We start from the raw sequence: 14,382 nt of genomic DNA, 5'->3' as shown, positions 1-14,382 counted from the left end.
TAGCTGCATGTGTTTTTCTATAAAAGATAGTTATAGGTACTTAATTTTCTTTACCTTTCTGTCTAAGGCAACAGTTCCACAATCTTTGCATGCATAAGAATCGGTTGGGGTGTGGCCCAGGAATCTACATTTAACAGCCTCCCCAGGTGGTTTTGATGCACTCTTCACATCCCTCATTGAGAAATGGGACTGTAGAGCAGTAAAATGCTTCTTAGGTAAAATGTGATTTTTTGGAAATGTTGAACCTAGAGAAGGGAAAAAGTACATATATGTTGAATTTGAATATTCAAATTTCTTGTTTTTCTTGAGTTTTTTTTAAAAAAGACCTATCCATTTCTGTCAGATTGGGTTCAAGGTTGATGGTGTATTCTTCAATATGCTTGTATTTATCTTTCTTTTGTCTGTTCTCTTCAACTACCAAAGTGGCACTCATTTTGTTTTGTTACCATTTTAACCATCTTTAAATGTGCAGTTCAGTGGCATTAAGTACATTCACACTGTTGTTCAACCATCACCATCATCTGTCTCTGGAACTATTTCATCTTCCCCCAAAGCGAAACTTTGTACTTATTAAACACTAACTGCCTTTTCTGCCTATTTTTCCCAACCCTGGGAAACCACCATCCTACTTTCTGTTTCTATGAATTTGACTACTCTAGGTACCTCACATAAGTGGAATCGTACAGTATTTATCCTTTTGTGACTGACATATTTCACTTAGCACAATGTCTTCAAGGTTCATCGTTGTTAGAGCATGTATCAGAATTTCCTTCCTTTTTAAGGTTGAATAATGTTCCATTATGTGTATATACCAAATTTTTATTTTTTCATTCATCTGGACATTTGGCTTTGAACATCTGGATTGTTTACAGCTTTTGGCTATTACAAATAATGCTGCCATGAACATTGGTGTATAAATGTTTCTTCAAGTCCCTTTTGTTTTTTTTTTTTTAATTTTTATTTCTTTATTATTTTTTAAAGTGGGGGAGGGGCAGAAGGAGAGAGAATCGTTAAGTAGGCCCCCTGCCCAACGTGGAGCCCATATGAGGCTTAATCTCACAACCCTGAGATCGTGACCTGAGCTGAAATCAGGAGTTGGCTGCTTAGCTGACTGAGCCACCCAGGTGCCCCTCCAGTCCCTGCTTTTAGTTCTTTGGGGTACATACCCTGAAGTGGAATTTCTAAGTCATATGGTAATTCTATGTTTAATTTTTTGAAGGAGACCTAATATATTTTATATTAAAATAGATCAGAAAATATTTGTTTATAATTGTGCAACTGTTTAAATTTATATTCTAAGACCTTGTGGGTCTGTAACTCAAGAGTCTTCTGTGCCCTGCCATATCCTGAGTGTTCTAGTGTTTTTTCTTAAAGTCCTAAACCAACTCTGCAGGAGGAATTTATCATCACTATAAATTCATATTGGAGAAGATTATATTGAAAGGTTGTGAACTTAGTGAATTTCCCCCCCTCTGGTCAGACACAGCTGCCAGTGTTGCTTAAACACAACCTTCTTTCTAAACAGCTGCTGGTTTTTCCTTAAACCCTGCAAGTTCAGACCTGCCTAAGGAAGCCCTAAAGGCTTAATGGAAATACTATCCCCTACAGACGGTTGAAATCGGGAAGAGTTTAAAAAGCAAATAGACCTTCCTTAGATTGCATAATACTGAAAATCAAAACAGAAAGATCCTATCTAGGGGGAGGAATTAAATGACCTCTGAAGGCCCCCATTATTCTATGACCTTAGACATACTCCTCTCCCAACTAGCTTTAGTAATAATATGTGAAGAGAACAGTTGATGATTACATTTTTTTTTTTTCATTTTTTCCTATAACTCTATTTTTCAGGGAAGAGGTTAATGACAAATTACGGGATATGCCAGATGGTACGTTCTTGGTCAGAGATGCCTCAACAAAAATGCAGGGGGATTATACTTTGACTTTGCGGTGAGTATTTTTCAGCATTGTGACTAGTGTGCGCTATTAGTGTTATTTATTTCTGGGTATACATAGATTTTTGTATTTATTTAAATGATTATTTACACATTTTAAAATATTTTTACTTAATTACATAGATTTTTGTATTTATTTAAATGATTATTTACACATTTTAAAATATTTTTACTTAAATTAGGTACATAAGTTTTAGTTGTTTGACTATTGTTAAATATTTAAATGTCTTATATAAAGATGGCAACAATTTTAATTTTTATGTAGGGATAAAACTAAAAAGCTAAAATCCCTCAAAGTAAGTTACGAAGTAAGAATTAATACTGTTGACCTTGTATGTGAAGTAGAAGTCATGGGGACAGCCTGAGGTTATTAAGATATGTTGGGAATCTACCTCTCTAATAGCTCTATTACTTTCCTCAATGCAGACTTCAGAGAGTAAAGCTTAACATAGTTTAGGCTTACAAGGATATGTAGAAGATAAAACAATTCTTAGCCTCTATCATGCCATCCATGTGGGCATATTAGAATTTCCTAAGTGATGGATATATCACCTTTTATATTTACAAAGATGGGACATATATTTTAAAAGATTAGGAAAACTGCATCAGATATTTTTACATTTAATTTTAACAATTAAGTCTAATTACAATAAAGTACTGTGATTTTTTAAAAAAGGGACTACCTAAAGAAAAATATAATGAAAATAGCAGCAATATTGTGCTACGCATTTTACATGCAATATCTTATTATTCCTTACAACAACCTTATGAATTAGGTGTTATTAATATTTCCATTTTATAGATGGGGCAACTGAAGCTTAACTTGGTTAAGAAACTTTCCTAAAGACATATGGCTAGTAAATGGCAGAGGATGGAGTCAGATTCAGATTTATCTGATTCTTTGCTGCCTTTCTGCCTACTATCTTTAGGAAAAATCATGTATTTTATGCTAGAAATTTGGAGTTTCTAGTAAAGACATTATAAGAAGTTAATACCTTGGAACTTTAGTTATGCTGAGGAATAAACACAATTCTGTAATGATTCACTTCACTTAGTTTTTTTTCCCCTGCTCTAGTCTGGCTTCTGTCTTTACCATTCTCATAAGAACTGTTAAACCAATGACCACTTCTCTCTTCTTACCTCACCTGACCTCTTGGCAGCTTTAGTCATCGGCACTTCTTCCTAGAAACAGGTTATTGTCTTGACTGTTGTGACATCACACTCCTGATTTTCTTCCTAACTCTAGGTCAGCCTTTACCTTGCTCAATATCTAAATGTTAAGTGTTCCAGGCTTGGAGTTGGGCCTCCTTCCCTTCTTTGTATTGGTTCTCCCAAGGTGAGCTTGTCCTGTTCCATGGCTTTAATATGCAATTAAATGGTGATGATTCATAAACCCCATCTCCAGCTCTGACCTCCAGATCTCCACATGCATATATCCACTTGCCTACTTGACTTTGCTACTTACATAACTAGGGTACATATTAATTTGAACATGGTCAAAGAAGAATTCTTATTTTCTAACCCAACTCTTCCTACCCAAACTATTTCTCTTCTACTTTTTTTTCTTTCTACTTTTTTTTTCCCAGAAATAGAACCACCATTTCTACAGTACTCAAGTTACAGCTTTTCCCCCTTTTCCCTCATCTTCACATCCAGATCCATCATTGAACAAGTCCTGCCAACTTTACCTCCAAATCTATATTCGTAATCTCATCATACTTCTCTACCACCCAACAGTAAGCCCACTGTCATCTTGCTTGATCTTTTGCAGTAATTTCCTGACAGGCCTCTCAGCATCTTACAATTTCTAAATTTCCCCACCCCTGTTGACCATTTTCTGCACAGAAACTACTAGAGTGATCATTTTAAGGAATGAGTCTGGATTACTCCCTTGCTTAAAGTTCTTTTAAGAGTTTCCCTACTGCACTTAAGGTAAAGAATTTGCATTTTATTCTAGCTTACAGAACTCTATTTGACCTGGACTAGGTCTACTTCTTAAACTTCTTTCGCCTCCCTCCCCCCTACATTCAACCTCTCTAGCCTTTTCATACTTCAGGCAAGTGAGCCTTATGCCTCCCTCAGGGCCTCTGCAATAGGCCTTTCTGATCTTTGCATCTTTGTTTACTTTTTGTCATTCAGATCTCTGCATAATTGCTACCTCTTCAGGTCTTCCTGAACTACTCTATCCAAAGTAGCTCTCCAAGGATGTATGGTGCCTCAGTTTAATTTTCTGTTTGGGCCACTTCTGTATTTTCTTCTCCTTTGCCATTTTGTAGTTCTCACCCCACTAGAATTAAGTTCTCTGCTATTGGGGACTTTTTTGATCATTGTTATATTTCCAGACTGCAATGTGTGATAATGGATAGGCATTAAACAATGGATGCCTAATATTAACAGAATGAATGTCCTCATTTATCTGAAAAATGGTTTTAATCCCACACTAAGGCATTCTTTTATGATGGTTAGATTCCTAAATGCAACTAACTAAAAGCAACAATTTTTGTATCTTGGGCTGAGGAAAAAGAACCTGCAAAAGTTCCGTTACTTACCTAAAGTTGCAGTGCTATTCAGGAACAAAAGCTGGCAAGGGGTCCCACTCAAAGCCACCATGAGAATTCTTATGCTAGAGACCTACAGCTGGAAGGGATCATTAATGCTACCTCATTCAACTGGGTTTCTGCAGATGTTGGAATTCCCTGCAAACATTTTTTTTTTTTTTTTAAAGATTTTATTTATTGATTTGACAGAGAGAGATCACAAGTAGACAGAGAGGCAGGCAGAGAGAGAGAGAGGGAAGCAGGCTCCCTGCTGAGCAGAGAGCCCGATGCGGGACTCGATCCCAGGACCCTGAGATCATGACCTGAGCTGAAGGCAGCGGCTTAACCCACTGAGCCACCCAGGCACCCCCTGCAAACATTTTTCAGAGTCATTGAGCTTTCCTGTGATCTTTCAGTCAGAGGGAGCTAGCATCTTCCCTTTGAGGCAGCCCAGTCTATTGTTGGGCAGCTTTAAAGTTTAGAGGGTTATTGTTGTGCTAGATATTATGGTAGGACCAGGAATAAGGGCATGAATAAGATATGGTTTTACCCTCAAGAGTTCATAATTTGGTGTGTAATGGTGGAATAGGAGAGATACATATATACTATACCTTAATGCATTGTAGTGTTATATTAGAGTTCTCCCCATTTACCCCTTCTCCTAACTCTTGGTAACCATTGTTTTACTTTCTGTCTTTGCAAATTTGATTATTTTAGGTACCTCATATAAGTAGAATCATACAATATTTATCCTTTTGTGTCTGGCTTATTTTATATAAAGTAATGTTTTTAAGGTTCATCCATATTGTAGCATGTCATACATTTCTTCCTTTTTAAGGCTGAATAGTGTTCTATTGCATGTGTGTACTACATTTTATTTGTCCTTTGGTCCATGGACATTGGCAAGAATATTTTAAAATTTTTTGTATCTAGCAGAATGTCTGACATGTAGGTACCCAGTAACTATTTGAAAAGAAAGAATAAATAAGAGAAAGACAAAGAGAAGTTTTCTTAGAGGAAATGACGGTTAGCTGGGCCTTGGTAGATTTTGTTAGGCAGAAAAGTGATGGTCTTACTAGGGTTTAGTAGATATTCATAGCTCAGCACTAATTACTCTGCAGAGGGTCTAACAAAGAGTTAACATTTTTTGCTTCAAAGTAGCCATAATCTGGTGAGGGCAACGGGAATAAGAAAATTGCTTTGAATTAAACCAAAATAATGGGAGAAGTTCAAACAATGTGCTTTGGGGGCTGAAAGGAAGGAAAGAGAATATAGAAAGCTGCCCTTCATGGAAAAAAATTGCATTGCCATGTATCTGGAAGAAGGGAATAGGTTTGACCACGTAAAAGTGGGAGGGAAAGTTGCAGGATTAGGTAACAATAGGAACAGAGATATGGAGGTGAGAAACTATAGTGCCCTGTTCTCTGAGATGCAGTCCCATTTGGCTAGAGGGCCCAGTCAACAAGAGGAATAAGTGATCGGGGATGCAGGATTGGAAAAGGCTCATGTTAAGGAGGGCCTTGAATTCTAAAATGTGGAGTTTGCATTTAATATTGTAGGTAGGCAGAGGAAACCATTGCGTTTTTTCAGCAGGGAAGTATATGATCAAACTACATTTGAAAAGAAAGAATAAAAGAGGATAGATACTAGTAAAGGGTTAGAATATCATGAATCATTGGGGTGCTTGGCTGGCTCAGTTGGTAGAGCATGCTACTCTTGATCTCAGGGTCTTGAGTCAAGCCCCACTTTGGGCGTAGAGCTTACTTTAAAAAAAAAAAAGAAAAAGAAAATTTTAGAACAGACTATTATGAATTGAGAGGTAATGGTGATCCAGAATAAATTTATTCTTTAACCACTTAATATTTATTGAATGCCCACAATGTTCTAAGTATTGTTTTAGGAAAAGGAAATGATGAACAAGCTGGACATGGTCTCCTGTCTATCGTGTTTATAGTTGGAGGTAGAAGTAGGAATAGAGGAGAAGAAGACACAAAAACACATAAAAAATAACTTCACAGTATATGAAATGCTATATAAGAAATACACAGGATTATGTGATAGGGATATATGGAGAGGGAATTTAAGATAATTTTGAGAATGAGGGCCTCTGTGAGGAAATGACCTACCTTTGGATATGTAAGATATGTAAGGATATGTAAGAACCAGCCAGGAAAGTGTTCCAAGAAGAGGGAACAGAAAATGCCAAGCACTGATTTTTGGAAAGATTTGGTGCATCCAGTGAATACAGAGATTGCTGTGGCTGGCTTATAGTGTGAACCACAGAGTGGTAGGAGATGAACTTGAAAGTGGGAAGGAGCAGATGCATAGAGCCTAATGAGCTGTGGTAAGGAATTTGAATTTTATTTCTAAGCAAAAAAATAAAAAAATAAAAAAACCCAAACCACAGAAACCACAACAAAGAAAGTGTTTTAAGCAGGGGAATGAAATGATGGAAAGGTGGAATACACTGTTAGCTAGGAGAGCAGCTCTAGGAAAGGAGTTGAGGAGTCAAAGTAAGAGGCGATATAGAGCTAAGAGCACAAGGGTTTAATAATAGAGTAGGTACGAGGTTGGGGGGAGAGTTAAAGATGACTGGTTTGAGCTTGCTGGGCTTAGAATGAATGTGCCATTTATAGAAATAGGCAAGTCAGGAACAGTTGTTTTATAGAGAACAGGGAAAGATGTTGATTTTTACCTGCTCCAGAACTTCCAGGTAACAATATATCTAGAGTATAGCTAGAAATGCAGATTTAATGCTTAGAGGAGAGCATAAAACTAGAAAAAGATTCAGGTACCATCTACATAGAGTAATTGGGATTTTAAGGAGAGAGTATATAGAGGGAAGGAAAGGTAGAGGCTGAAGGCAAATATTTCTAGGGACTGTGTTTAGCAGCAGGAAGGAACAGAGGAAGAACAGTCAAAAGAGTTTGAGAGAAAAGTGTAATGTCATAGAAGTCACGGGAGGACAAAATATTAAAAACAGATTGTAGGGGGGAGAAGGAAGGGAAAGTAGAAATCTCAGCACTACAAAGAATCTGAGCCTGGGGTAGAGGGAGGAGGCAGGCCCAGTCTGAATTTAGTAAAAGTTGTTAGTGACCCTCATGGTGCCTGGGTGGCTCAGTTAAGTGTCTGACTCTTTATTTTGGCTTGGGTTGTGATCTCAGGGTGTGAGGTTGGGCTCTGTGCTTGGCATGGGGCCTGCTTCAGATTCTTTCTCTCCCAGGGCAGGTGGGTGGCTCAATAGGTTAGGCATCTGCCTTCGGTTCAGGTCATGATCCAAGGGTCCTGAGATCGAGCCCCGAGTTGGGCTCCCTGCTTTGTGGGGAGCCTGCTTCTCCCTCTCCTCTCCCTTTTTGCTCTCTCTCACTTTCCCTCTCTCTCTCAAATAAATAAATAAATGAATAAATAAATAAAATCTTTCAAGAAAAAAAAGATTCTCTTCGTTTGCCATCTACCCCCCTGATGCTCTCTTCTCTCTCTCTCAAAAAAAAAGTTGTTGGTGACCCTCAAATGAGAGGAATGAGAGTGAAATCAGACTGTGAGGGGTAACTGATAAGGAAATAGAAGTTTTCCAATTTAGTAACTTTTTTTTTTTTTTTTTAAGATTTTATTCAAGAGAGAGATTGTGTGGGTCAGAGGAGGAGCAGAAGGAGAGGGACAGGCAGATTTTGTGCTGAGCTCAGAGCCTGACGTGAGGCTTGACTCCATGAACCAAGATCACGACTTGAGCTGAAACCAAGAATCAGATGCCCAATCAATTGAGCCACCCAGGTGCCCCCAGTAACCATTTTTTAAAATAGTATTCATTGTAGAAAATCTGCATATTTAAAATTTTTTTTAAAGAGCTATTTATTTATTTGAGAGAGCGAGCGCGAGCGAGCAGGGGTTAGGGGCAGAGAGAGTCATAAACAGACTGCGCTGAGCAGACTGTGTGCTGAGCAAGCCCTGTGTGGGCTTGATCTCACAACCCTGAGATCACAAACTGAGCCAAACCAAGAGTCAGGTGCTTAACCAGCTGTGCTACCCAGGTGCCTCGAGATAGTTAAATCCTTAGGAATCCGATATATGCCAGGCATTAGGCCAGGTTGTAGGATATGATTAGGAATAGCAAGATTCCTCTGTTAAAGAAGAGTACAGTGAGGAAGAGAGAAATATAATTGAAAATTCACCATTCTTGGGGCACGAGGGGCCTTCAGCTCAGTTCATGATCTCAGGGTCCTAGGATCAAGCCCTGCATCAGGCTCTCTATTCAGCAGGGAGTTTGCTTCTCCTCACTCTCCCTCTGTGCTCTCTCGAGCGCGCTCTCTCAAACAAATAAAATCTTAAAAAAAAAAAAAAAAAAAAAAAAGAAATTGCTTTCTGTTTCACTGATAACTTTGAGATAGTCAAAAGATATCTATCTCTTGGTCCTGTTGCCACAGCTATCAACATATTTACACCTGAATGTGAATGCCCTCTTTCTCTTCTTCTGGTGGATGACCAAAAGTTTTTTTACTTGTGGGCTAAATCCCACCCCCATCCCTCTATTCTGTTCAAGGACATCACCCTTAGGAATTATCTTGTCCCTTTTCTAAGGCCATCATCTGTTTTTGTCTCTCTACTGAGCCATTCTTCAACTTATAAAGATGTGATACTATCTCCCATTTAAGAATAAAAAGAAGGACGCCTGGGTGGCTCAGTCCCTTAAGCCTCGGCCTTCAGTTCCAGTCAAGATCCCAAGGTCCTGGGGTGGAGCCCTGGGTTGGCTTCCCTGCTCAGTGGGGAATCTGCTTCTCCCTCTTTCCCCCTACCCCAGCTGTGCTCTTTCTCTTTGTCAAATAAATAAATAAAATCTTTTAAAATAAATAAAATCTAAAAAAAAAAAAATTCCCTTGAGCCTATATCTCTTTCTAACCACTTCCCTATTTTTCTGCTCCCTGTTTATAGCAATACTCCTCAAGACAGTTCTTGTAGGCATTTCTTTTTCGTCTCCTTTCACTCTCTCTAATCAATTACAGTCCACTGAAACTATTTTATCAAGATCATTTAGTGCTCTCTACTTCACCAAGCCCTGAGATCATTTACCTGGTTGATCATTTTCTCTTTGTTGAAATGCTTTCTTAAAAATACACCATGCTCTTAGTTCTCTTTTAACTTTATTAATTGCTCTTGGTTTCCTTGGCTGGTTCTTCGTCATCTTCCTAACTTCTAAACATCGGTGAACCCCAGGACTTAAACCTGGGACCTCTTCTTTTGTTCAACTATGCTCATTTCAAGTAATATATAGGCTGACAGTTCCTGAACTTTAGATTCTTCCAAGTAGACTGCTGGATCATCTACCCTCAGATGTTCACTAGCATCTCAAACTTAACATGTCTAAAAACAAAATATTTTCCCCCTTTAAACATGTTCTTTTCATATAATCTTCTTCATTTCAATAAATAACAATTCTATTCTTCTGATTGCTTAAGATAAAAAACTTGAAATCATCTCTATGTTGTCTCTTTCTCTTATACCTGTCCATGTGATCAGTATGTATTGTCAGCTTTCTTCTGAATATATTCAGAATCTCACGATCTCACAATCTCCTCTGCTCACAATCTCCTCTGCTACTATCCTTGTTCAGGATGCCATCATCACTTGCCTAGATTATTTTAATAGTCTCCCAACTGATCTTTCTCCTTCTACCCCTGCTCACTTTGACCAGTTTCTTCTCAACCCAGCAGTTAGAGTGAGCCTTTTAAAATACATGATAGATGATATCATTCTGCTCAGAATCCTCTTGTGTCTCCCCATCTTACTCAGTAAAAGCCAAAGTCCATAAATTGGCTTACAGACTGTTATATGATCTGAGCTTATTTTACAGCTCTTATTTCTCTCCTACTAGTACTCTCCCTTTTGCTCATTCAGCCCCAGCATCATTGGCCTCCTTGCTGTTCCTTGATCATGCCAACCAAGCTATTACCTCAGGGGCTTTGTTCTTTCTGTTCCCTCTGCCTGAAAAACTTTCCCCCTAGGTATCTGCTGTGCTAGTTCCCTCACTTCATTTAGAACTGTGCTTAAATGTCACCTGAATAGAGTGTTTTTTCTTATGCAACATCTAAAATAGCAAACCCTCCACCCCCAGAATGATCGCTTTCCTTTACTCTGCTTTATTTTTTTCCATAGGCCCTATTACCATTTGATACATCTAGTTGTTTATTGTTATGTTCTATTTTAAACTAAGTCTGGCTTGTTCGTCCTTATGTGAACTGTACCTCATACGGTTCCTGGCATATATAATAATCAAAATAAAGCTTTTTGGGTTTTGTTTTGTTCTGTTTAGAGTGGGGAGGGGCAGAGGGAGAGATAATCTTAACCAGGTTCCATGCCCAGCGTGGAGCCAGATACGGGGCTCAATCTCAGCACCCTGAGATCATTATCTGAACTGAAATCAAGTCAGATGCTTTACCAACTGAGCTGCCCAGGTGCCCCAAATAAAGTTATTTTGAATGAATGCATTCCTTTTAACTTTTCTCTAGCAGAGAGGCCAGCCTGCATTCATTGTGAGTATACCTATAATAACTACATACCTATAATAACTACATATTAGGTGGTCCTTCTAATATGCATTTTATAGGAGTAGTTCTTCATCCATCTAAATACCAACTTTGTATAAGCATTATTAAATCATTCCATAGATTCAAACCTGTTATGTTTGACCTTTCACAAATCCCAGTGCCTCATTTATCATGTGTAATAGCATGGCATAAAGAGATGTGGAGACGTATTTTTCCCCCCATTAAGTCTGCATGCTGTTAGAAGAAGAGCTGAGTGGGAATAGGGCAGTGTTTTGCTATGATAGAATGAACCAACCTGCTGTGGTTTGATGACACTGTGTGGAACTTGGAAAACACTGCCATTTTAAGCTTTGGTTATAAATTATCTTTAAGGGACCATTGGATATGACTCAATAAGCAAAAGTGGTCTAAACTATTTAAGCATCAAATTACCTCATTCTAATATAAATGGCTCTTCAAAAGCTATACTTTAGGAAGCAGTTGAAAGACAGTTGAATCATTTAACTATTATGATGGTCTAAATAAATAGTCATTTCTAAGAATTATAAGCAAATATAAAAGACAAAATAATGTAAGGTGCTAGATTAATTACTCAATTATAAATCATTCATGTTTGTGCATTCACAATAAAACCTTGAGGGTGTTGGTGATTATGTGTGACTCAATGTTTATCATCCCCCTTCATACAGAGATGGCTTCTGCTTCCCCCCACAGACATACAACCTTGCATCTTTAGGTCCCAAAGAGATTGTCTCTGCTCTTTCTGAAAAAATATTATTAGAATTTAAATTAGAAAATCCATTCAGAAAATAAACAAAAGATCGAATTTACTTCTGTTTTAGTTACTTTTCTTAAGTGATTATTTTTGTTAAATTTGTTGATACTGACTGCTGGATAGGTACATTTGCCTTTAGTAATCAAGATATTTTATAGATAAATGAAATAGTTGTAAAAATAACAAGATATTGTATATATTTTTACACACATAATTATATATGCCTTTTTACCAGTTCCAGTCTCATTAACATAGTAAAACTTGTTTATTACATGACACTATACTTTTATATCTCCATATGAAAGTAGTACTTTGATAGAATTTTGGGGAAAAAAATCTACAGTTGCTGTCTTGTTCACAGGAAGGGAGGCAATAATAAATTAATAAAGATCTATCATCGAGATGGTAAATACGGCTTTTCTGATCCTCTGACATTTAATTCTGTGGTGGAGCTCATTAACCACTATCATCATGAATCTCTTGCTCAGTACAATCCCAAACTTGATGTGAAGCTAATGTACCCAGTGTCCAGATACCAACAGGTATGATTATAGAAGTTTTTTTAAAAAGATTATTATTTATTTGAGAGAGAGAGAGAATGAGCAGGGGGGAGGAGCAAAGGGAGAGGAAGAAGCAGACTCCCCATTGAGCAGGGAGCCCAATGTGGGGCTTGATCCCCAGACCCCCAAGATTGACCTGAGCCGAAGGCAGGTGCTTAACTCATTGAGCCACCGACATGCCCCTATAGAAGTTCTTGATAGCTGTTGCAAGTAATCTTTAACATCATTTCATTTTAATTTACAAGGCTTAAAAAAGAACAAATCTAGTCATTTTAAATTTCCCACTTAAGATTTAAGATATTTCTGGAACTTATTTTCTGGCTACTAGTCCTTAATAGCTTGTTGCATGTACTTATTAACTTTGTATAAAAATACTTCTGTTTCTGTTTCCTATTTATACTTTGTTTCTTAATTTTTCAAGTATTAACTATTTTGATGTGATCTAAAGGCTGAGAGTTAAAAAAAGGATTTAGTGCTTTTGCATGCTTAATACAGTGGCTTAAACTTACAGTAGAAAAGCAATTTAAAAAATAAATAGATGTGGAAAAATTCACGTGTCATAATTGTTAACATCCTTTATTTCTTGTGTTTAACTGTACAGGATCAGCTGGTAAAAGAAGACAACATTGATGCAGTTGGTAAAAAACTGCAAGAGTACCACTCTCAGTATCAGGAAAAGAGTAAAGAGTATGATAGGCTATATGAGGAATATACCAGAACATCCCAGGTTAGTAAATTTTTGTTGTTTAGGCCAGTTAAGTATGCAGTGGTACAGTTACTTCAGATTTTCTGTAATTCACCTGCCAGTCCTTAGCTGTCTTAATATTTTCAGCAGTCTTTTGAGACTGTGATGATACAGATTCTTCTCCCATTCATAAATCACTTTTTTATTGTTTTTCTTATTAATTTTTTTAAGTTAGTGTTAACTAGGATAAGGTTTGACTGAAAATGACAAAAAATAACAATAGCAAAGATTTCAGAATGCGGTTTATTTTTCTTTCATGTATAGACACAGTCAGTGCCAGGGATATTATGTCGACTACACAGTCATTAGGGCTTAGGGTTCTTCTGTTTTGATGCTCTGCCGTCTGTACAAGTTGGCTTACTCCACTCTCAGCCATCACAACAATATTCTAGCAAACAGGATAGAATAGGAAGGAGAAAGGAAAGTTTCCTGTTTTTAGGGCTACTTCCTAGAAGTATACACTGCTTCTATTTTCATCCCACTGGGAAGACATAGCTGCAGATTACAACTAGCTGCAGGGAGGCTAAGAAAGCTAATTTTTATTTGGTCAGATATACCCAACTAACATTTGAGAGTGTACTGAGGAAGAAGGAATTAATGGGAATTATGAGACCACCAGGAGTCTTAATCACAACTTTAAGATTGTAAATCTTTTTTTTTTTTTTTTTTTTTTTTAAGATTTTGTTTATTTATTTGAGGGAGAGAGAGAGAGTGCGCACAAGCAGGGGGAGGAGCAGAGAGAGAGAGGGAGAAGCCAACTTTCCTGCTGACCAGGGATTCCGACATGGAGCTCCATCCCAGGACCCTGGGATTATGATTTGAGCTGAAGGCAGACGCTTAGCTAACTGAGCCACGCAGGCACCCTAAGATCATAAATGTAAATAATCAATAAGATTTCTTTTATCATATGTATGTAATAGAACAAGATTCTGAAGAATAATCTACTTTTCTTCCTAGAACTTTTTTTTCTAGTTCTTTTCCTAGAACTACTTTTTAAAAAATATATACTTTATTTATTTGAAGGAGAGCAAGCATAGCAGGGGGAGGGGCACAGAAAGAAGCAGACTCCCTGCTGAACAGGAATCATTACCCCTGGGGCAAATAATACATTATATGTTAATAAAAAAATAAATAAAAATAAAATAAAAAATAAATATTTGAGGCTTCTCTAGATATTGCTTTTCTAGTTTAATTTTTTTGTAGTCAGTGAACATACTCATTAAGGTTGCAGTCTTTTGAAATTTATTGACTTACGACCTAGTACATACATGCCT

General features: G+C 37.4%; 1 protein-coding gene across 2 annotated transcripts in view; it reads left to right on the top strand.

The window, feature by feature from the left end:
* The window catches only part of PIK3R3 (phosphoinositide-3-kinase regulatory subunit 3), a 134,881-nt gene that overhangs the window by 86,638 nt on the left and 33,861 nt on the right, over positions 1-14,382 (top strand). For both annotated transcript variants that reach the window (XM_032877662.1, XM_032877661.1), the window contains exons 3-5: positions 1,849-1,947; positions 12,165-12,345; positions 12,965-13,090. In XM_032877662.1, the coding sequence (XP_032733553.1) occupies positions 1,849-1,947; positions 12,165-12,345; positions 12,965-13,090 (406 nt within the window). The remainder of the gene's footprint in view (positions 1-1,848; positions 1,948-12,164; positions 12,346-12,964; positions 13,091-14,382) is intronic.

Source organism: Lontra canadensis, unplaced genomic scaffold (genome assembly GCF_010015895.1).
Source record: "Lontra canadensis isolate GAN:19392208 unplaced genomic scaffold, GSC_riverotter_1.0 scaffold60, whole genome shotgun sequence".
NCBI lineage: Eukaryota > Metazoa > Chordata > Mammalia > Carnivora > Mustelidae > Lontra > Lontra canadensis.
The sequence above is the reverse complement of the archived record's forward strand: the minus strand, read 5'-3'. Positions and strand labels throughout refer to the sequence as shown.